This window comes from Spermophilus citellus, assembly GCF_964194105.1.
Source record: "Spermophilus citellus genome assembly, chromosome: 1".
In the NCBI taxonomy this organism is placed as follows: Eukaryota; Metazoa; Chordata; class Mammalia; order Rodentia; family Sciuridae; genus Spermophilus; species Spermophilus citellus.
Window position 1 is genome coordinate 181,335,195 of NC_138182.1, and position 23,741 is coordinate 181,358,935.

General features: G+C 40.3%; 1 protein-coding gene across 5 annotated transcripts in view; it reads right to left on the reverse strand.

Annotated features, from left to right (window-relative positions):
• HMGXB3 (HMG-box containing 3) overlaps window positions 1-23,741 on the reverse strand; it is a 61,376-nt gene that overhangs the window by 14,343 nt on the left and 23,292 nt on the right. For 3 of the 5 annotated variants that reach the window (XM_081282911.1, XM_081282912.1, XM_081282915.1), the window contains 8 exons: window positions 22,483-22,901; window positions 20,232-20,407; window positions 20,001-20,098; window positions 16,837-16,935; window positions 14,922-15,071; window positions 3,203-3,504; window positions 2,666-2,793; window positions 1,198-1,257 (listed from right to left, as the gene is read on the reverse strand). In XM_081282911.1, coding sequence (XP_081139037.1) covers window positions 1,198-1,257; window positions 2,666-2,793; window positions 3,203-3,504; window positions 14,922-15,071; window positions 16,837-16,935; window positions 20,001-20,098; window positions 20,232-20,407; window positions 22,483-22,901 — 1,432 coding nt within the window. The remainder of the gene's footprint in view (window positions 1-1,197; window positions 1,258-2,665; window positions 2,794-3,202; window positions 3,505-14,921; window positions 15,072-16,836; window positions 16,936-20,000; window positions 20,099-20,231; window positions 20,408-22,482; window positions 22,902-23,741) is intronic. The other 2 variants (XM_081282914.1, XM_081282913.1) reach the window with 2 other exon arrangements.

The following is a 23,741-nucleotide window of genomic DNA, read 5'->3' on the forward strand; positions in this document are numbered from 1 at the left end:
TAACCAAAGCAAATCTTTTTTTTTTTTTTTTTTTTTTTAAGAGAGAGTGAGAGAGGGGGGAGAGAGAGAGAGAGAATGTTTAATATTTATTTTTTTTTAGTTCTCGGCGGACACAACATCTTTGTTGGTATGTGGTGCTGAGGATCGAACCCGGGTCGCACGCACGCCAAGCGAGCGCGCTACCGCTTGAGCCACATCCCTAGCCCACCAAAGCAATTCTGTAAAAAAAGATTGGAGGGCTCATTCTACTTGATCGTAAGATTCACCATACAGCTATAATAGTCAACACTGTGGTACTAGCCAAAGGAGAGACATATAGAGTCACATATGTGGTCAGCTAATTTTTAATAAAAGAGCAAAAACAAGTCAATGGAGAAAAGACTGTCTTTTCAACATATGGTGATATAACTGGACATACATATACAAACATTGAATTCAATCTGGACCTCACATTTTATATAAAAATTAGAAATGGATCATAGATCTAAATGTGAATAGAATTATAAAACTTTTACAAAAACCTGTGTCCAGAAAATACAAAGAATTCTCAAAAACTCAACATTAATACAGCAGACCAAAGATGTTAACACAGATCTTTTACCAAAGACTACATATATACATACATACATTATTAGTAACTGGGGAAATAAATATTAAAATAGCAATGAGGTATCACTATACACACCAATAGTAGTGTGGCTATAAAACAACAACAAAGACACTACCAAATGCTAGCATGCAAAGCTAAATGCAACTCTCACATGGTGTCAGAGAGAATACAAAATGGTACAGCCACTTTTCATAAATGGTTTGGTAGTTTCTTGTAAAATTGAACATAAACTTACCATGACACAGCAATCTGACTCCTAGGTATTTACTCAAGAGAAATGAGAACGTAATAAGCCTGCAAATGAATGTTTGTAGCAGCTCTACTAACCCAAACATTCTAGGTACTATGGCATATTCACAAATTACTCAACAGTTAATCAAACCAGTGATGCACACAATATGGACAAATCTCACAGGATTATGCTTATTCAAAGATGCCACATTCAAAAGGCTACATACTATTGCTACGTTTATATGACATTCTGGCCAACACTACAGGGATGAAAAAGATCAATCAGCTGCCAAAGGTTAGCAGGCTGTGGGTGGGTTTGGCAATAAAAGAACAAAATATGTTTGGGAGTGACAGACCTGTTCTATATGTTGACAGGTGGCAGGTACACAACTCTGCATATATCAGAACTCTCAGAACTGTACAACAACAAAGCAAATTTTACTACATGTAAATTTGAAAAAGAATTTTAATTTAAAAACTATATAATCCTAAGTATTGGACTATACAGAAATAGGTACTCTATTATAATAGTGTACAAGGAAATGAGTACTCTCATTAACTGCTGGCAAGAGAATAAAATAATACAAACTCAAAGACTAATTAAAAACATGAATTCAAAATAAGGGAACATAAGGTTCTTAAGACCAAGAGAAGAAATAAGTATTTTGAATGGTTAGTAGTACTCAATTTCACATATAAAACTCAGGATTCAACCAAACTCTCAACAATAGTTAGTAGATGACAAGTGTTCAATAATCCATGACACTGATGAATAATGGGAAGCAAGGGCATAAACATGCAGCAATTCTACTTGTGAGAATTTGTCCAGAGAAATAATTAAGGATCTACACAAATATCTAATTATAAGCAAGACTGTAAAATGGAGCTCCACACGCCTCTTCAAAAAACCTTCATGTAGGTCTGGGGATATAGCTCAGTGATAGTCTTGACTAGCATGTTCAAGGCCCTAGGTTTGATCCCTAGCACCTCAAACACCAAAACAAAAAAAGGTTATTTCTCTATTTGCTGGCACATGATATACGGATAAATTTTAAAAGTATGTTTCCAAAAAAAGGCTACCATAGTACCCTTTTGTTCAAAGAAAAACTTAAAAACCTTTCCATAATTTCTTATATTTTGCATAGATGAAGGGACATATCTGGTCGGCTAGAGAATACAAGTGTTCATCTCATGGCAATAGGATCACTATTAATTTTCAGGTTCTTCTTATTATTTGTGTACATTTTCCAGATTTTTCACAATGAAAAATCTCTCTTTTTTTTTTTTTGGTAATAGCAGGAATTGAACCCAGCACTTCACACATGCTAGGCAAATCCTCTACCACTGAGCTACATTCTGGCCCTTTAAAATTTTTATCTTGAAACGGTCTCACTAAGTTGCCCAGGCTGTCCTCAAACTTGCCATCTTCCTACCTCAGTCTCCCAAGTAGATGGAATTATAGGCACTACCATCATGCCTGGCTAAGATCTATTTTTTCTGATTTATTATTATCATGTATTCATTGTACACAATATTAGGTTTCTGTGTGACATTCACATATATGCATGTAATGTACTTTGATGTATCCAACCTCAAAATCCATAATTTTTAAACTAACTTTGTCGTAAACTCTTTACAACAGAGCCCTAACATTTGAGAGGTAAAGGTCATCTTCTGGAGATGAGCCAGTCAGAAGGAAGACCCCTCTTCCTCAGAAGCCCCATTGAGTAGATTCAGGGCACACAGGACCAGAGGTTTGACCCAGACAGCAGTTCTTAAGCCTGCTTTGGAAATGCCTGAGGAGAATAAAAGGTTGGTACTCACCTGTGTAGATGTCCATGAAGCTGTGCAGAGCCAGACAATGAGGGTTCAAACACATCTTCACCTGGGCGGTCACCATCTGCAGTCGGCTAGCTGTCAACAGCCAGCACTCTTGGGGCCCGGCCAGGGAACTGGTACAAAACATCATCAACAAAAAACAGGGAAATTAATCTCTTCATGCAGGTCTTGGGCATAAGACTGACTTGTCAGTGACCAGTGGCAAAATTCTCAACACTTTAATTCAATGGGCAAAGAAAGGTGCTGGAGTTTGGGATCTAATTTTTTCTAGGTGGATGTTTCTATCTGTTGAACTTCCAAACCCACATATTATGCTGGGTAGTCCAGATGTAATCTAAATCCTAAAGTGATCATAAAAATAGAAATAACAATTACTAATTACATTTAGCAACTGGAAAGATTTGGAAGTCTAAGGAAAGCAGAGAATAACATCTTTAAAGATTACAGCTTTAAAGCTGTCTGAAGAAAGGGGAAATATGTCAAGTGCATTGGGAGCTAGGGGCAGAGTAAAAGGGTACTTACTTCTGTTCCCCTTTGAATAACGGGCTGCTACAGAGAAGGCACTGCGTGGATGGAGACTCATAATAATTCGACCAAGAGGTCTGCTCAATGGTGACTGTCTCCTCACTTACGTTGGACAAGATAAGTCGAGAGCTATTGAGTTCATGAATCAAGGCAAAGACCTCAGCCAGCTCTGACTCATTCTCAGGAATCTGCAGGACTTTTCGCAGTAGCTGCAGTGTGGACTGGCGCTGGATCTCCCTCTGGGCTGCACTCAGGGGCTCTGTGGCACTCAGCCCATCTGAAAGTGATGAGCTTGCCTCCTGGGAACAGAATGAAATAATTATCAGGGAAAAGTGAGCTAGGTTCCAGCTAAAACCATGAAAGCTGGCAGGCAGCAAAGGGCTGGGCCCATGACTGAGAGGTGTTAAACCTAGCTACATTCCTGAAAAGCTCAGCAAATAACTCATTGTTTGGCTAAAAGCAGTCTGTCTCTCTCTCTCTCTCTCTCTCTGGGACTACTTATCTATCAGGAAAATGAGATTATACACATCTTTTGGTAATGGATTTAATTGTAAGCTCCCATTCATCAGGAGGATAGCAGTAGACCTGGGTTTTAGTTCCAGTGATACCAGTTAAGGGCTGTACATGTAGAAGGCAATTTATGAGCCTCAATTTCCTCATCTGTGAAATGATGGATGAAAAATACTAGAAATCCAGAGTTATTGCATGGATTAAGTGAGATAAAACAAGTAAACAATTTAGCATGGTGCCTATGATACAATGAAGACTATGGTAGTTCTAATACTCAAGAGTTTGTATTGCTTGAAGTATTTCTTTAATTCTTTGTGGCTTCTGGGTATAAGGGAATTTTACACACTATACAGAGGCTTCTAGGAACAAGGTTCTGAATTACTCATGAGAAACAGATCCTTCTCAGGTGGACTGCTTTTGAATAGAGGCTCCTCCCTGATCCTTTTTGCCAATACAACCTGAATCACTGACTCCTTTGTGCTCCCCAAGAGCATCTTTCTACTAGAGGATTCAGCTTCTCATAGTTGCTAAATCAACACTCCCCCATACCCCACCCTTTGTAAGTTAAGTTCCCAGCTAACTTACAAAGCCCAAGGCATACAAACTGCCAGACACATCTTACATGGCTTTATAATGTTAATTGCTTAATAAGGAGTTTAATTAACTCTGCATACCTACAACAACTTTTATCTGTAACAATTTGATTACAAATCTTTCTTTATGCTAGATTCTAAGTTCCTCAGGAGAAGCCATCCAATTGACCTCTGAAGGCCTGGCCCATGGCAGGCAAGATAGTCGAAAGGAAGAAAGAAGTAATGGCTTCAGAAGAGCTGAGTGACAAGCTGGGAGACAGTGTATGTTCCCAAACATGACCTGTTGAACCATGAACTGGAAGACTACATGAAAGGAATACTATCCTTTGACTCCAACCTAGTAATGAAGGATAAAGAACTGAAGGCTAGAAGCTGGGGTTGAGGCTCAGGAGTAGAGCGCTCATCTAGCACATGCAAGGCAATAGGTTTGATCCTTAGCACCACATAAAAATAAATAAGTAAATGTCTTACAACAACAACAACAACAAAAACATTATGAAAAAGAACTGAAGGCTATCCAGCCCAGAGATGTCTTAATTACAGTAGCTGAAGGCAAACTGCATGGATATATATGGCCACCAGGTGGCTCCAAAGGGCCACAGACACAAAGGCCCTGGTTTCTGACCTCAGTTTTACTTTTTAGGAAACAATAATTACATTTCATTTCTCTAAACTTCAGGAGATTGAAGAATGAAGGAAAATATGATGTTGAGGGAAAGTTTGAAGATGAGGGTCCTGAGCATGGGCAGCTACCACTTAATTGAGGTCCTTAAACAGTTCCTGCTTGGCCTGAAAAGTTAAATTATTTCACCATCCTAGACCTACAGAGCAACATCCATTTCTATACTGCAAATCACATAAAGAGCCAAAAGGAAATAAATGGAAAGAGAAAGGAATGCTCAAAACACCTACCTACACAGAACTCAATTCCATCCCCAAATTTACAGAGCTACACATGTGTATATGAGCTCTAGAGTCAGAGGTGGGGGAAACAGATACACTACCTAGAAGGGATTATGGTCTCCAGTTAAGAAAAGTTGATACAGGGATACCGAAGATGGCGGCGAAGGGAGTGCATCACCCCAGTGCGCCGCGTCACTGTGCGGGAGAAAGACGAGGTGAAACAGCTGAAGGCTATCTTGTTGGGAATTTCCAGTGAAATTGAGGTGCTCCAGAATCTAGTGGACGGATTTCCATCGCACGAGGTTTGGCTGCAGGGGCTCGGACGCCGGCGATTTCTCCGCACGGAGGGTCGCGCCCCGCAGCTGGAGTCTGCGGCGCGCGCTGGGAAGCGGCGAGGTGCCGGAGCGGGGGTGCAGCGATGCAGATTCTGGGGGCTCCTGCTAGTGGTGCAATGGCCGTGCTTAGTGCTGAGTTCCGGCTTTGAGACAGAGGAGAGAAGTGGTCCAGTTCGGTTCGACACCGGCCGGACCACGGAGGAGGACAGAAGCCGCCATCTTGGAGAGCTGATGTAATCATCCCTGTTTTCTACTGATCTCAGCTCATTCAGCTACGGAACAGGTGATTTCAGGCTGGTATTTGCCTGCGTCTCGCAGACAGATCGCTCAGGCTCGGGGCTGGAGAACCAGTGGAGAATACTCCTAGGGGCTCGCTCCTGGCAAGGCGTGCGCCTGGCTCTGAGCAGCCGGAGATTCCCGGGGCTGCTTTGGCCCAGGGCTGGGGAACCTGCGGAGACTGCGTGTTGAGGCCAGCTCCAAGTGGAGCGTGCGCTGAACTCGGGGCGGCTGGGTTCTGACTCCCGGAACAGTTTTGGCCCGGGGCTGGGGAGCCCGCGGGGACTGCGTCATTGAGCCTGCTCCCAGCGGAGCGTGCACCGAGCTAGGAGAGCTTGGAGCGGCCGGGCTCTGGCTCCCGGAGTTGCTTTGGCCTGGGGCAGGGAAACCCGCGGGGGTCGCTCCTTGGAGCCTGCTCCTAGTGTAGCGTGAGCTGGGATCGGAGAGGCCAGGTTCTGGCTCCCGAAGCTGCTTTGGCCCAGGGTTGGGGAACCTGCGGTGACTGCTTCTCGGTCTGGGTCCTGCTGGGTGCTGTGAGGGCCAGGGGGGCAGAGTGGAGCTGCCGCCTGCGCCCAGAGCAGGCCAAGTGACCCGCCGGCGTGGTATCATGACACCCCAACTGCAGCTGGGGCCGAAGAAAGTAGCCGCCCACGCCTAGAACAGGACCAGCGACCCGATGGCGTGGTAGCCAAGTCACCCCATTTGGAGTAGGGGCTGTGCAGAGCCGCCGTCTGAGCCTGCAAGGTAGGCAGATCTGCGTCCCACTGGCAGGACAGGACCGGTAGCCTGCCAGCGTGGTGGACACGTAGCACCAAGGCAGTCACGTCACACTGGTTGGAGCAGGGGTGGAGCAGAGCTGCCGCCCGTGTCCGGAAAAGGCCCAGCACCCAGCGATCCATTGGAGAGGCAGTCAGGTACCCCCATTGGGAGTGGGGGCTGAGCAGAACTGCCGCCCGAGCCCGCAAGGTACGCAGACCTGCGACCCACCGGCAGAACAGGCCTAGAGGTCTGCCAGCGTGGTAGACACGTCACACCAATTGGAGTAGGGGCCGAGCAGAGCCGCCGCCCACATCCGGATCAGGACCAACGACCCGAGGGCGTGGTAGTTACAGTCACCACAATTGGGAGTGCGGGCAGAGCAGAGCCGCCACCCGCACCTGCAGGGTGGGCAGACCTGCGACTGACCAGAGTGGTAGACAGATCACCCTAATTAGAGGAGGAGCACAGCCACTACCCGCCCTGCAAGGGAGATTTTCCAACTATACAAGAGCAAAATAAATAAATAGGGGGAAAATTTAAAAAACACAACAGTTTCACCAAGCAGAAAGAAACGCGAGCAGTATGAAAAGACAAGGAAAGAAAGGACCACAAGCAATGCAGGTCAACTCAACTTTAGAAGAGATAATAGCTGCAACAGATGGAATGTCAGAAAAAGAGTTCAGGATATACATGCTTCAGATGATCTGGAGTCTCAAGGAAGACATGAGACAGCAAAATCAGACAATGAAAGATCACTTTGACAAGAAACTACATAAACAAATCCAGGAAGTAAAAGATCAATTACACAGGGAGATAGAGGTAATAAAAAACAAACAAATAGAAATCCTAGAAATGCAGGAAGCAATAAATCAACTTAAAAACTCAATTGAGAATACTACCAGCAGAGTAGATCACTTAGAAGATAGAACATCAGACAATGAAGACAAAGTATTTCAACTTGAAAAGAACATAGACAGCTCAGCAAGACTGCTAAGAAACCATGAGCAGAACATCCAAGAAATATGGGATAACATTAAAAGACCAAACTTAAGAGTCATTGGGATACAGGAAGGCACAGAGCTCCAAACCAAAGGAATAAACAACTATTCAATGAAATAATACGAGAAAACTTCCCAGACTTGAAGAATGAGACAGAATCCCAAATCCTAGAAGCCTACAGGACGCCGAATGTGCAAAATCATAAGAGATCCACACCTAGACACATTATAATGAAGATGCCCAACATACAGAATAAGGAGAGAATTTTAAAAGCTACAAGAGAAAGGAAGCAGATTACATTTAGGGGTAAACCAATCAGAATAACAGCTGATCTCTCAACACAGACTCTGAAAGCTAGAAGATCCTGGAATAACATATTTCAAACACTGAAAGAAAATGTGTTCCAAACAAGAATCGTGTATCCAGCGAAATTAAGCTTCAGGATGGAAGATGAAATTAAAACCTTCCACGATAAACAAAAGTTAAAAGAATTCGCAGCTAGAAAACCATCTCTTCAAAAAATCCTTGGCAAAACATTACAGGAAGAGGAAATGGAAAATAACAATGAAAACCAACAGTGGGAGGTAGGACAGTAAAGGGGGGAAAGTAATCAAAGAGGAAAACAAATCAGGTTTAGTAACATTAATAAACAAATATGGCTGGAAGAACAAACCATATCTCAATAACCCTAAATGTTAATGGCTTAAACTCACCAATTAAGAGACACAGGCTAGTTGAATGGATCACAAAACAAGACCCAACAATATGCTGCCTACAGGAGACGCATTTGATAGGAAAAGATATACATAGACTGAAGGTGAAAGGTTGGGAAAAATCATGCCACTCATATGGACTGCGGAAACAAGCAGGAGTGTCCATACTCATATCTAATAAAATAGATTTCAAGCCAAAGTTAATCAAAAGGGATAAAGAGGGACACTGCATACTGCTCAAGGGAACCATACACCAACAAGACATAACAATCGTAAATATATATGCCCCAAACAATGGTGCAGCTATGTTCGTCAAGCAAACTCTTCTCAAGTTCAAGAGTCTAATAGACCACCATACAATAATCATGGGAGACTTCAACACACCTCTCTCACCACTGGACAGATCTTCCAAAAAAAAGTTAAATAAGGAAACTATAGAACTCAATAACACAATTAACAACCTAGACTTAATTGACATATATAGAATATACCACCCAACATCAAGCAGTTACACTTTTTTCTCAGCAGCACATGGATCCTTCTCAAAAACAGATCACATATTATGTCACAGGGCAACTCTTAGACAATATAAAGGAGTAGAGATAATACCAGGCATCCTATCTGATCATAATGGAATGAAACTGAAAATCAACGATAAAAGGAAGGAAAAATCATGCATCACTTGGAGAATGAACAATAGGTTACTGAATGATCAATGGGTTTTAGAAGACATCAAGGAGGAAATTAAAAACTTCTTAGAGTTAAATGAAAACACAGACACAACATATCGGAATCTATGGGACACATTGAAAGCAGTTCTAAGAGGAAAATTCATTGCTTGGAGTTCATTCCTTAAAAAAAGAAAAAACCAACAAATAAATGATCTCATACTTCATCTCAAAATCCTAGAAAAAGAAGAGCAAAACAACAGCAAAAGAAGTAGAAGGCAAGAAATAATTAAAATCAGAGCTGAAATTAATGAAATTGAAACAAAAGAAACAACTGAAAAAATTGACAAAACTAAAAGTTGGTTCTTTGAAAAAATAAATAAAATCGACAGACCCTTAGCCATACTAACGAAGAGAAGAAGAGAGAGAACTCAAATTACTAGCATACGAGATGAAAAAGGCAATATCACAACAGACACTTCAGAAATACAGAAGATAATCAGAAATTATTTTGAATCCTTATACTCCAATAAAATAGAAGATAGTGAAGGCATAGATAAATTTCTTAAGTCATATGATCTGCCCAGATTGAGTCAGGAGGATATAGACAACCTAAACAGAGCAATAACAATAGAGGAACTAGAAGAAACCATCAAAAGACTACCAACTAAGAAAAGCCCAGGATCGGATGGGTATACAGCAGAGTTTTACAAAACCTTTAAAGAGGAACTAACACCAATACTTTTCAAGCTATTTCAGGAAATAGAAAAACAGGGAGAACTTCCAAATACATTCTACGAGGCCAACATCACCCTGATACCTAAACCAGACAAAGACACTTCAAAGAAAGAAAACTACAGACCAATATCTCTAATGAACCTAGATGCAAAAATCCTCAATAAAATTCTGGCGAATCGGATTCAAAAACATATCAAAAAAATTATACACCGTGATCAAGTAGGATTCATCCCTGGGATGCAAGGCTGGTTCAATATACGGAAATCAATAAATGTTATTCACCACATCAATAGACTTAAAAATAAGAACCATATGATCATCTCGATAGATGCAGAAAAAGCATTCGACAAAGTACAGCATCCCTTTATGTTCAAAACTCTAGAAAAATTAGGGATAACAGGATCATACCTCAACATTGTAAAAGCAATCTATGATAAGCCACAGGCCAGCATCATTCTGAATGGAGAAAAATTGAAGGCATTCCCTCTAAGATCTGGTACAAGACAGGGATGCCCTCTCTCACCACTTCTGTTCAACAAAGTCCTCGAAACACTGGCCAGAGCAATTAGACAGACGAAAGAAATTAAAGGCATAAAAATAGGAAAAGAAGAACTTAAATTATCACTATTTGCAGATGACATGATTCTATACCTAGCAGACCCAAAAGGGTCTACAAAGAAACTATTAGAGCTAATAAATGAATTCAGCAAAGTGGCAGGATATAAAATCAACACGCATAATCAAATGCATTCCTGTATATCAGCGACAAACCCTCTGAAACGGAAATGAGGACAACTACTCCATTCACAATATCCCCCCCCCCCAAAATAAAATACTTGGGAATCAACCTAACAAAAGAGGTGAAAGACTTATACAATGAAAACTACAGAACCCTAAAGAGAGATATAGAAGAAGACCTCAGAAGATGGAAAAATATACCCTGTTCATGGATAGGCAGAACTAACATCATCAAAATGGCGATATTACCAAAAGTTCTCTATAAGTTCAATGCAATGCCAATCAAAATCCCAATGGCATTTCTTGTAGAAATAGATAAAACAATCATGAAATTCATATGGAATAATAAAAGACCCAGAATAGCAAAAACAATGCTAAGCAGGAAGTGTGAATCAGGCGGTATAGCGATACCAGACTTCAAACTATACTACAGAGCAATAGTAACAAAAACAGCATGGTACTGGTACCAAAACAGGCGGGTGGACCAATGGTACAGAATAGAGGACACAGTACCAATCCACAAAACTACAACGATCTTATATTTGATAAAGGGGCTAAAAGCATGCAATGGAGGAAGGATAGTATCTTCAACAAATGGTGCTGGGAAAACTGAAAATCCATTTGCATCAAAATGAAACTGAATCCCTTTCTCTCGCCATGCACAAAAGTTAACTCAAAATGGATCAAGGAGCTTGATATTAAATCAGAGACACGGCGTCTGATAGAAGAAAAAGTTGGCTATGATCTACATACTGTGGGGTCGAGCTCCAAATTCCTCAATAGGACACCCATAGCACAAGAGTTAACAACTAGAATCAACAAATGGGACTTACTCAAACTAAAAAGTTTTTTCTCAGCAAAAGAAACAATAAGAGAGGTAAACAGGGAGCCTACATCATGGGAACAAATTTTTACTCCTCACACTTCAGATAGAGCTCAAAAAATTAGACAATAAGATAACAAATAACCCAATCAACAAATGGGCCAAGGACCTGAACAGACACTTCTCAGAGGAGGATATACAATCAATCAACAAGTACATGAAAAAATGCTCACCATCTCTAGCAGTCAGAGAAATGCAAATCAAAACCACCCTAAGATACCATCTCACTCCTGTAAGATTGGCAGCCATTATGAAGTCCAACAACAACAAGTGCTGGAGAGGATGCGGGGAAAAGGGTACACTTGTTCATTGTTGGTGGGACTGCAAATTGGTGCAGCCAATTTGGAAAGCAGTATGGAGATTTCTTGGAAAGCTGGGAATGGAACCACCATTTGACCCAGCTATTCCCCTTCTCGGTCTATTCCCTAAAGACCTAATAAGAGCATGCTACAGGGATACTGCTACATCGATGTTCATAGCAGCACAATTCATGATAGCAAGATTGTGGAACCAACCTAGATGCCCTTCAATAGATGAATGGATAAAAAAAATGTGGCATTTATACACAATGGAGTATTACTCTGCATTAAAAAATGACAAAATCATAGAATTTGGAGGGAAATGGATGGCATTAGAGCAGATTATGCTAAGTGAAGCTAGCCAATCCTTAAAAAACAAATGCCAAATGACTGCTTTGATATAAGGGGAGTAACCAAGGACAGGGTAGGGACGAAGAGCTTGAGAAGAAGATTAACATTAAACAGGGATGAGGGGTGGGAGGGAAAGGGAGAAGGGAAATCGCATGGAAATGGAAGGTGATCCTCAGGGTTTTACAAAATGACATATAAGAGGAAATGAGGGGTAAGAGAAGAATAATACAAGTGGAAGAAATGATTTACAGTAGAGGGGGTAGAGAGAGAAATGGGGAGGGGAAAGGAGGGGAGGGGAGGGGGGATAGTAGAGAATAGGATAGACAGCAGAATACATCAGACACTAGAATGGCAATATGTAAATCAATGGAAGTGTAACTGATGTGATACAGCAATCTGTATACGGGGTAATAATGGGAGTTCATAACCCACTTGAATCAAACTGTGAAATATGATATATTAAGAACTGTAATGTTTTGAACGACCAACAATAAAAATTAAAAAAAAAAAAAAGTTGATACAGGATGTGATTAACACTATGGGAAGAACACATAGAATTCATGGAAAATCCAGGAAGAAAGCTCACCTCCAGCAGAGGGCACTTCAGTGGACCAAGAAAAACTGGTGAAGGCTATAGACCAATTTTGCACACAAGTGCAGGGGTTTACAGGCCCCTTGAAGCTCTATTTTGGGTCTTCCCTAGGGCTCCTGGCTTGGAGTAAAATGCCCAGATCACTTGCTTTGCTTTACCAAATGGAAAACAAAAGCTCAGGAGAGGGAAGCTTCCAACTCGGAGTCACTCCCAGCCAGGTCTCTCCATTCCTAGTCCCAGTACTTTTCCCATGGAGCCACTACTACCTATGTACTTTAGTTTCACTTCCCCTCATCACAAGGTCAGTGACCTCAAATTACTTCCTCAAGGCCAGAAACAGACTGGAAAGGTGGTGGTGGTGTGTTCATCACCAGAAAGGCCACATGCAGAAACTTTCAGCTTGAAGTAGTTCTCCCCATCTCTAGTCCTGTCTATTCCCAAACTCCCATAAGCCTCTCTCCTGAAACAACCTTCCTCTAAGCCTCTCCATGGCTCATGGACCTTCAGTGGGACCCACTGCCTAAAGAACAGACTCTCTGGACTGGCATTCAAAACCTTCCATGATGCGGTCCCAATGTTTTTAGGTCTTGTTTTCCTTACTTCCCACGCCAAACTTACCACACACTCTTTACTTTTGCTCATGCCCATCCTAGAATATGCCTTCCCCTTCTATCCAAATCCTGCTTTTATCTTTTGAGGTTCAGTTTATACGCTGAATGGCCAGACTCCACCCTAGACCTAGTGCCCTCCCTTCCCAACTCCCCGCAAGGCAGATCTGCTTACCCTCATCTTATTCCCCTCAGATTCTCTCTCTCTCTCTTTTTTTTCCACTTTAAAAAATGCCCGTAAGGGAAAGGTGAAAAGAGGGAGAGAGAAACAGATGATGAAGGAGAAGATGATTAAGACCCCAGATAAACTGCGAAATCAGAACTGTTCAGTATTGGTTGGACTGCTCATGGATTTGATAGCTGTTTAAAAAAAAAAAAAAAAAAAAAAAGGTAGCTGTGATACAAACCCCAGGATGCCCACCCACCCAATAAGCCAAAGAACAGTTCCTATGATATTCCGCCTTCCTTCTTTTAGTCCCTCTTGTTAATCCACCACCAAGCTTGGGGACTTTGCCCCAGAAAATTGTAAGCACTGTTAGGTTTTTTTGTGTAAAACTCTTGCTGTAACATGGAGAGCTGTGACTGGTGAGTCAACTGTCCGTGGCTACCAGTTACACCGAGATTGTAAAAGCATTTTTACTTTCTGTACAACAAAAAAGCTTTGTTTAAAAAAAAAAAATGTCCGTAAGGAGGGGCTGGGGCTGTAGCTCAGTGGCAAAGCACTTGCCTAGCATCTGTGAGGCACTGGGTTTGATCCTCAGCACCACATAAAAATAAATAAACTAAATAAAGGCATTCTGTCCACCCACAACCAGAATTTTCTTAAAGGCACTTGTGGAAATTCTAAGGACCTTTGAAAATGCCTATTTTTCCTGGTTCTAACAATTTAAAAAAATAGCCCTAAGAAGCCAAGTGGAATGCATGTTACTATTCAAGTACTTTGGTCCAGCTTCAGCAAACAGGTTTGTTAAGACTGCTATAACAAGAGCTTTGTGACTAGCAAACTGCTTTCCAAGGAACCTGGTGAGAAATGACAATTTAACTGACAAAAGTCTTAAGGTTGGAATTTACTGTTTACTGAAAGAATGAATCAACTGACAGGTCATGTACCAGGCCTCAGAGCTAAGAGGACGCAGCCCTTTCCTATTTAAGGTCTGTGCTTCCATTCTTTTCAGTGGATGAACACTTGGTTCTCAGATATCAATGTATGGTTTGAATGCATCTCCTAAACTTTGGTGGTTGAAACTTAAATCCTCAAGACTTTTTTTTTTTCCCATTTATTATGGAATTTGAGAGGAGACCTTTGGGAGGTGACTGGGTCATGAGGGCTCTGCCCTCATGAATAATTAATCCAGGAGTAGACTAATGGATTAAAGAGTTACTACAAAAGTGGCTTTGTTATAAAGTGAGCTCTCTGGCTCTTTGCTCTATGACCCAGATGCTGACACCATGCTCTTATACTTCCCAGCCTCCAGAACTGTGAACTAAATAAAACTCTGTTCTTTACAAATTATTTGGTCTCAAGTAGTTTGTTGGACAACAGAAAACAGACTATAACACTGGGCAATTCCCTCACCTCAGCAACAAAGACAAGGTCCAGGAGGAAAGCATTTGCTGAGGTATAGAACTTACAACCTAGGTCTAGTTCTGATGCTCTAGCTACTATTCAATGTACTTTTATTTCTATTAAAGCAGGTTTACTAACAGAGCCCATCACAAGGCTAAGGGATTTATCTGAGAATAGAACTCACAATGGCCTTGGTAGTTTTCTCAGTCCGGTCTTTGGTAAGGTTAAAACCACAGCTGGGACAAATCCTAGGTTTGTGCCGGTTGGTGTAGACATAGCTACAAGAGGGATTCTTGCACTTTCCCCGGCCTCTTGATGTAGCCAGGCCCAAATCCTAAAAAAGTAAGATCAACATTTAATTCTACTAATGTTAGGTTGAACCTGGGCAGAGCCTCAAACCAGGATGTCTAGCTGTAAGTCAGAGAAGAAAATGGCAATTACAAACCAGATTTAGCTTAGTTTCCAAAAAGTCCTGAAGCAAGATGCTTTTCAATTTTAACAGTCTATATAATTTAATCCTTCACTATCTATGAAATTAGTGAGTCGAATTTCAAGGTTAAGAAACCTAAATACCTCAGGGTCCATGCAGTGGCAGAGTAAGCAATCTACTTGAATGAGGAGTGCTACTCTATGGCAAATCTAAGATTTCAAGCCCTCCTATGAACAAACTGTGACTTCTGGACTCAAAGCTATGAAAAACTTGACAGCTTTAGCATCTGGGCTCCTATGACCATACTGTCTAATCAACCCAAGAAGAGAACTGGGTAGATGGTAAACCTACTAGCTTCCTGTTGCCAAAACAAATGAGGATATGGAAGGTATAGGAAAGGCAGTAATTAGGTCATTAGAAAAAGAAATTATAAGCAGATCTCCATGATAAGAGACAATCTTCTTAGAGATAAGACCAGAGCAGGCATTAATCCTCTACACTGTGATATCTTGTTCTCTACTAAATACTCAATATAGAGCTAAGCACAAAAATGCTATATATATATATATATATACATACATACATACATACATATACAGAGGTGGCCTGGAACTCCTGGACTCAAGTAATCCTTCTGCTTCAGCCTCCCAAGTAGCTGGGACTACAAGCATGCCCCATCACACCTGGGTAAGCTCAATAGTAGAGCGCTTACCTAGCATGCATGAGGCACTGGGACCTGGCACCACATCAAAATAATAAAACAAATAAAATAAAGGTATTGTGTCCATCTATAACTAAATAAATATTTTTTAAAAAATACTTTTCGAATAAAAAAAAAGACACTTTCAAAACCTGTCATTATAAAGTGGGATTTGTTTTTTTTTTTTGCTCTCAAAATCTGTTTAACTTACTTAAATCAGCCAGAGAGACTGCCATAAACAATCTGACTGGTTGTAACCTTAAGGACCAACAGAACTACAGAATGTTGAGTGATAGGAGCCTCAAAGATACCTAAACTAATGCAGCATTTTATAGTTGACAAAACTGAGGACAAGATACGGAGTCTCATCTAGGACCGTATGCATGCCAGGAACACAGCCAGAACTACTTTTGAACTCAGTCTTCCAACTGTCTACAGTGTTTGTTCCACTGTTCCATGCTGCTTACCTTGCAAAAGTCATACATTCATTTATCAAAATGTTAATATGTGTTAGGGTAAAAATAAAAGGAAAAAGGGGAAGGGAAACTCATTGGAAATGCTAGGCTAAACAAAACAAGTTGTTTTACTAAATTCCTTCTCAAACCCTTTAAGATACTAGTGTTGAATGTCTGTTTTAGGGAGAAAAATGCTTAAAACTTATTTGTGAATCATATTTTCCAGGCCAAAAAGTTCAAAGACTGCTGAATGCTAAATCTGGACTACATTCTCATCTCTGACTACTCTCAACATAAATATCCTGATCTTGGCTGGCCTATGCATTATAGACATCAGGAAAAAACCCTAGACCGCCTAGCACACTCACCCAGAAGTGATCATCTGTATGGGTGACAGGATCTTTGACATTAACAACTTTTATCTGACCCTGCTCTCACTCTAAGCTACCACCACCTTCTTCCCCAGCTTCATATGCTTCCTAAAGTACCAAAGCAATACCACCATGTGGCTTACCAGTGTGACAGTGCAGCTGTACTTATACGGAGGAAACATGTCAGGCTTGACCTCTACAACTTTCACCTGAGAAGTCCTGTTGTTCGGGCCACCTGGTATCTGTGGATCAGAATAAATTATTTAGTGCTACTTTTAAACCTCAAACTCCTGACCTCAAACAACTTAAGGAAATGGCTTCCCGGGGAATTTGTTGAGCTCTCCTCCAAATAAGTCCTCTGGACTGCCAATCAGCAGTCACCAGCCCACCAAAGGCTAAGTGGCATGTCCAGGGGTTGCCAGACTTCTCCATATAGCTTCTAACACTGTGTACCAAGAATACCATGAATCAGACTGATAATTATCACATGATAAAAACATGTAATAACTCTATACACAAATATATAATTGACAAATGTTAGTATAGAGGGAGTGTGGAAGACTTGTCACTAAATGTCACAGGGTAAGAGGAAGATCATGGTTGTTTTCCTCCTTTACTACTACCTATAAAATTTTCAAAGGTTCTTTAAGTATTTACATAAATAAAAACAAAAGCATTCTAAATTAATTATTCTATAAGGTGAATTTAAGTTGAATTTTAGAATATATAATTTCATGTACCTGTTAAATGACTTAAGACTAGCAAAACAGCTTGTGGCTTTTTAACAAACACCCAGAGTTGCTGGTCAAAAGGAAACTACAGAGAAGACTGTGTGTTTATTCAAGTGACAGAGTGTACATGAAGGGATTCTAGGGGCTGGAAGTTGACTAATACCTTCCATCTGTACCACCAGATCATACACTGTTATAATCTGGATCTGGAATGTTCCCCAAAGCTTCATTTGCTGATGGCTTGTACACCAATGCAAAATGTTCTGCCTTACCACAGCCCCAAAACAAAAACCCCAAGTGACTATGAACTGAAACCTCTAAAATCTTTCCTCTTTTGATTTTCTCAGGTATTTTATCTAAGCAATGAAAAGCAAACTAATATATACATACACTCAGAGCTGCCACCACATCTGGGTGAGAAATAGAACAACCCTCCAAGTAAAAGCTAGTTGCTATTTGTCAAGGCAAATTTAGAATGTCAAACAAAGAAAGTCAACCTACAAAGACCATATAGCAGCTGGGCACAGTGGTGCACACCTGTAATCCCAGCAACTAGGAGGCTGAGGCGGGAGAATTACACATTTGAGGCCAGCCTTAGCCAACTTAGTGAGGCATTCATCAACTTTGCAAGACCCTATCTCAAAATAAAAAAATAAAAAGGGTGGGGATAAAGCTTAGTGGTAAAGCACCCTTGTTCAATCCCAAGTATCAGGAAAAAAAAAAAAAAAGGAAGCACATAGCAAGGGAGATGGCAGATTGATTCTCCTATTCTAACCTGGTCCATGACCACTCAAAAACCACAGGCTACAATCCACCCCAAGAGGTCATGAAATAAATTTAAAGGGTAAACCCATTTTACCAACAGGAATAGGAAACACCAAAGTGATGGCACATAACAAGGGAACTGTTTCATTAAAATACTTTATGTGTTTATTTACTGGGCTATACTGTAAAAATTTGTTTATTACTGGGCTGCTGTGTTTATCACTGTGCCTCAGTAGTAGATTTCTTGGCTAGCATGTAGGAGGTCCTGCTTCAATGCTAAGCAAAAAACAAAAGAGAAAAACACAAAAAGATGTGTCATTGAAGTCACAGTATAGTCTTAAAAATGCTGACTTAGAGAATTTTTGAGAATAACTATGCTAACCATATTTACATAAAAAAATTAAAAAATAAAATTTAAAAATCTAAGAATATGCTTGGATACATGGAATTTTGATACCTAGGAAAATCTTTAATAGCAATTATTACTAAATAGAATGAAAGATATGATACAAACTAGTACATGGAATAAGAGTCATGTTTTAGGTTTTAAATTATATTAAAAAAATAAACACAAATTCAGGAAAAGACCTGGAAACTGAAACAGCAGGTTAATTCTACATGGCAGATCATAAAGGATTTATTTTCTTCTTTCTTTACCTGAATTTTCTGTATCTTCTATAATAACCATGCATTCATATAAACAAAAACAAAGGAATTCTAAATTAATTATTCTATAAGGTGAATTTAAGTTGAATTTTAGAATATACAATTTCATGTACCTGTTAAATGACTTAAGACTAGCAAAACAGCTTGTGGCTTTTTAAAGGGGGTGGGGAGACTAAACAGATTATTAAAACTAAATGCAATGTCTAATCCTAGACTGGATCCTATACTGAAGGGGGAAATGTTTTTGTTTTTTTTTTTTAAAGAGAGAGAGAGAGAGAGAGAGAGAGAGAGAGAGAGAGAGAGAGAGAGAATTTTTAATATTTATTTATTTTTTTAGTTCTCGGCGGACACAACATCTTTGTTGGTATGTGGTGCTGAGGATCGAACCCGGGCCGCACGCATGCCAGGTGAGCGCGCTACCGCTTGAGCCACAACCCCAGCCCCAAGGGAAATGTTTATGTAACTTGTAAAACTGACAAAACTAGAACATCAATATGAAATTAATGTGCATCAAGCTAGGCTTGGTGGTGCATGCCTGCAATCCTAGCAACTGAGGAAGCTAAAGGAGGAGGACTGCAAATTTGAGGAGAGCCTCAGCACTTAACAAGCAATTTAGTGAGACCGTCTCAAAATAAAAAGGATTGGGGATAGGGTTCAATCCCCACTATCAAAATACATGAATTAATTTATTTAAACGGTGCATCAATGTTTCAGTAAAAGACTATCCCTATTTTCTGGAAATACACAAAGTATTAAGGAGTAAAAAGCCATATAACTTACTCTTAAATTATGAATATCTTATATATACACATGTATGTGTACACACACAGGGGAGGGTTGTGCAGAAACATTAATGATAAAGTAAAATGGGCTAATACACTAATAAGTGACTTAATAAAAAGTATATGGATGGTCTCTGTACTTTTTTTTGGGGGGGGGGCAATTTTCCCCTAAATTGTAGATTATTTCTAAATAGAAGATTTAAAAACATATATTCTTTTATAAAAAGACATGACTTAAATCATTCACATTAACCTCCTCCCAGAGACCTATCAGTTTAAGAACTGCCTTTTGCCTAGGGGATTTGATAAATTATATAGAAGCAGCCATAGCTCCAAACTCCCTTTTTGGGGGATAGGTCTTACCTTCACTTCACCAGTGCTAGATGGCTGCTGGATGGGCTGGCCCAGCTGCTTCAGTGTGCTTGGCTTCAGGCCACAAGTCCTCACAGAAGGAGTCTTATCTAAGAAATCCAGGAGTCAAACTGGTGACTTATATGCATTCAGTTTCCCAAGTCTCTTATCTCCACTCTCCACCCCACTTCTGCTCCCCTCCCATCAGACAGCCCCTCCTCCAAGGTCTGTCTCAGCTCTTACCACTCAGGGGAAAGGCCTGCCTGGCCCTGGGCAGTCCTATGCTGCTGCCTCGCCCTATATTAGCTGGGGCTGGCAGAATTGCTCTCATGGGTCTGGCTGCAGCCAGTAATGAGGACTTTCCCCGTGCTCTGCCTTTAAGCTCTGGGGCTCTGGGTCCAGTGGTGAGCAGGTCAAATCTAGGGGAAAAAAACAGAAACAAGAAGGGAATCTCCTAGAAATTCTGGACCAAGGGGAAGAAAACCAAAATGGTATTTCCAAACAGCATTTTATTAGAAGATAGTTCAGAAGTTAAACTATCAGATCAGATAGACTGAGTTCAGATTCAATCATTATGTATCTGGGCTCTGGGCAAGTGATTTCACTCTTCTGTTAATCTCAAATTTCTAATATGTAGAATGGGGTAGTAATTACTTATATATTTATGGGATCATTACAAAGATTCAAAAGTATACAACAATGTCAATAGTGTATACTACCAATAGGTATTATAGTTATGATATTTCACTGCCTCTAATTAAAGCAAGTGCTTAAAGGGTTCCAGCCTCCCGCATAAAGGCAGCTTAGAGGCTGGAGAACCAACTATTTGTTTTCTTCATCTTAGAAGCACCAATACTAAGCACAAGGCTTGTATCATAGAAGGCCTCCTCAGCTGCTAATGTGATTAACATGCCACAAACAAAAGTTGACCTAAAGATCACAACTTCATTCTTAAAGGATATTAAACTATCTCCAAAGTATACCAATTAAAAAAAAAAAAAAAAAGCAAGACATAGAAGTATGCTATGCTACCATTTGTGTTAAAGAACACACATAGGAAAACAAACACACATATATATACATATTTGTATATGCTTAAAACTATTTCTAGAAGCATCAGATGTAGATGGACATAATACCTTTTTTGTTGGAAAAACTGTCTCTAAAAAATGAATGACTAAATAATGGGATAGGAGTGAGTTTTTTTAATGTTTATTCCTTGTACTTTTTGAGTTTTGATCGCATGAATATTTTCTATTCAAAAATAAATATTAAAAATCATTAATATAAACCAGAATTTCAAACTTGGTATTATTAACATTTTGAGACAGATATATTCTTTGTTATGGAAGGCTATTCTACACATTGGAGGGTGTTTAGCATCCCTCTAGATGCTAGCAGAAAAACCCCTTCCCAGTTGTGGCAACTAAAAATATCTTTAAACATTGCCAAAATGTCCCTGGGGGCAAAGCTGATCCCACTTTAGAGCCACTGATATAAACAAACAAAAATCTTCAGTTGTAAGAATACAATAGCCTGCTACAAGGGCAACACGGAGAATCCAGTTAAGCCTTTAATAAAGAAGAAACAAGTGAAAAAAAGGCCCAAACTTACTGACATCCGCCTCTTTGTAAGGTGCTGAGTTGCATGTTTTACACAGTCACACAGTTGTAGATAAACACAATACCTTTTTTGTTTATTTGTTTTGGCTATCAGGGATTGAATGCAGGGGTGTTTAACCACTAAGCCACATCCTCAGTTCTTTTTAAACATTTTACTTAGAGTCAGAGTCTTGCTGAATTGTTAGGAGCCTAAGTTGCTGAGACTGGCTTTGAACTGGATATCCTCCTGCCTCAACCTCCCAAGCCACTGGGATTACAGGCATGTGCCACTGCGCCCAGCAATACTTTTACTGTACTTTTTTATTTTTATGTGATGGTAAGGATCAAACCCAGTGCCTCACACATGCAAGGTATGTGCTCTACCACTGAGCTACAAACTCAGCCTAAAGAGGATATTTTTAAATATCCAACTCAAGATTTTTCAGAAAAGAAAACTGAAGGCCAAGAGGTATGAAATGACTCTGCCAAGGGAAGGTTATGACTAGAACTGCATCTTCTGAACAGCAATTAAGAACTCTTTCTATAGGGTATAAGGCTTCACTTTCCAGATATGATACCCAGGATTGGTAACTCATAGTTTATAATACTGCCCAGAGCTTGTACCAGAGAGATTCTCACAAATGCTTTAGGAATTGACAAGAAAAAGTATACAGGACTCTGAAAGCAGAGCATGGACAGCAAAGCATAGGGGGAAAGGCAAATCATTACATGTCTCTAGGCCTTGGTTTCTGTATCTCTAAAAGAGGAACCTTTATCATGGATCTGCTACCTCTTACAAGAATGCTGTTAAGGACACGGGACAAAGCAAATGTGGGGCATTTCCAAAGCTGCTACAGACACAGTCTCAATAATCTATAACCATATTGACGTACCCTGCAGATTTCTTAGGAGCAGAGAGCGGACTAGAGGTGCTGGTTCCCTCAGCTGGTGGTGGTATGTCTGGTCCAGGAATGTCATTCTCAGTTGTCCCCAAAATGACTTCAGGCTGCACACCACTCTTGACAACTGGCGTCTTACTGACTGCTGTACCACGACTCTCAGGAGCTTCCTTGACCCAAACATGGGCATCGGAGATGATCACTTCCTCCCACTCATTCTCCTCACCCACTTCTCTTGGAGGAGCTACATTTAAGAGCTGGCTTACAGCTTCTGAGTTTTCCAGAGTCAGTTTGGAGGCATTTTCTTTAGAGGAGTTTTGCTCAGTGGTGACAGGCTGCTGATTTCTTTTAACCATAGAACTTCTGGAAGAGACACCTGAAGCCAATTCTACTTTGACTTTGGCTGGCTTTTCCTAGAAAAAAGAAAGAATATATTGTATGCATTTTACAAGTGACAACACCACACACAAATATTCTCTCAGATGATCCTCTTAATAATAACATAGAAAACTGAAGTCCACAAAGAAGGGGCTAACTTACAAGTACAAAATGAATCTGAGTCTTCTGATCCCAAGGGACATTCACTACAGTTAAATACCTCGGTTAGGATAAATCTATTCTCCTTCTAACAAATTTCTTTTTGGCATACTGCTTTTTCATCAAATAAACGTTGGCAATTTTTTAGTCTTAATTTTCAAAGCTCCTAGAGAAGAGGATGACATGTCATATTGGGCTTCTAAGTCCAAAGCTATTTATCTTGGTGGTACCAATATGGTCACATCATGTTTCTACTCCCTGGTGGAAAACCTTGCCTTCACCAGATTCCTTCAGATGAGTCTTTAGAATGACTTGCATATATGTCACATGTTTCAAACTGGGACAAATTAATTCATCCATATTAATTATGTGCTAGAAAATATTCCAATTCATTAAAAACTTCATCTGCTACTCAAATCTACTTTTTTATAGTAAAGTCCTTGGTCCCTTATCTTTTATCCAAGAAGCACCTCTACAGAAAAAGTAGCATTTACACACACACACACACACACACACACACACACACACACATAAAACATGAAAGCTGGGTTCCATCTGTGCTCAGCTCCACTCCTAATGAGTTACATGGTCTAAGGCAAGCTTCTTCTGAATCCTCATGTTCCCACTAAGAAATAACAGAGGGTTGGACTCTCAGTGTTTGTCAGCAGGAGCAAGCCAGCATTTTGATTGATCAGTTTATTCCTGCATGTTCCAGG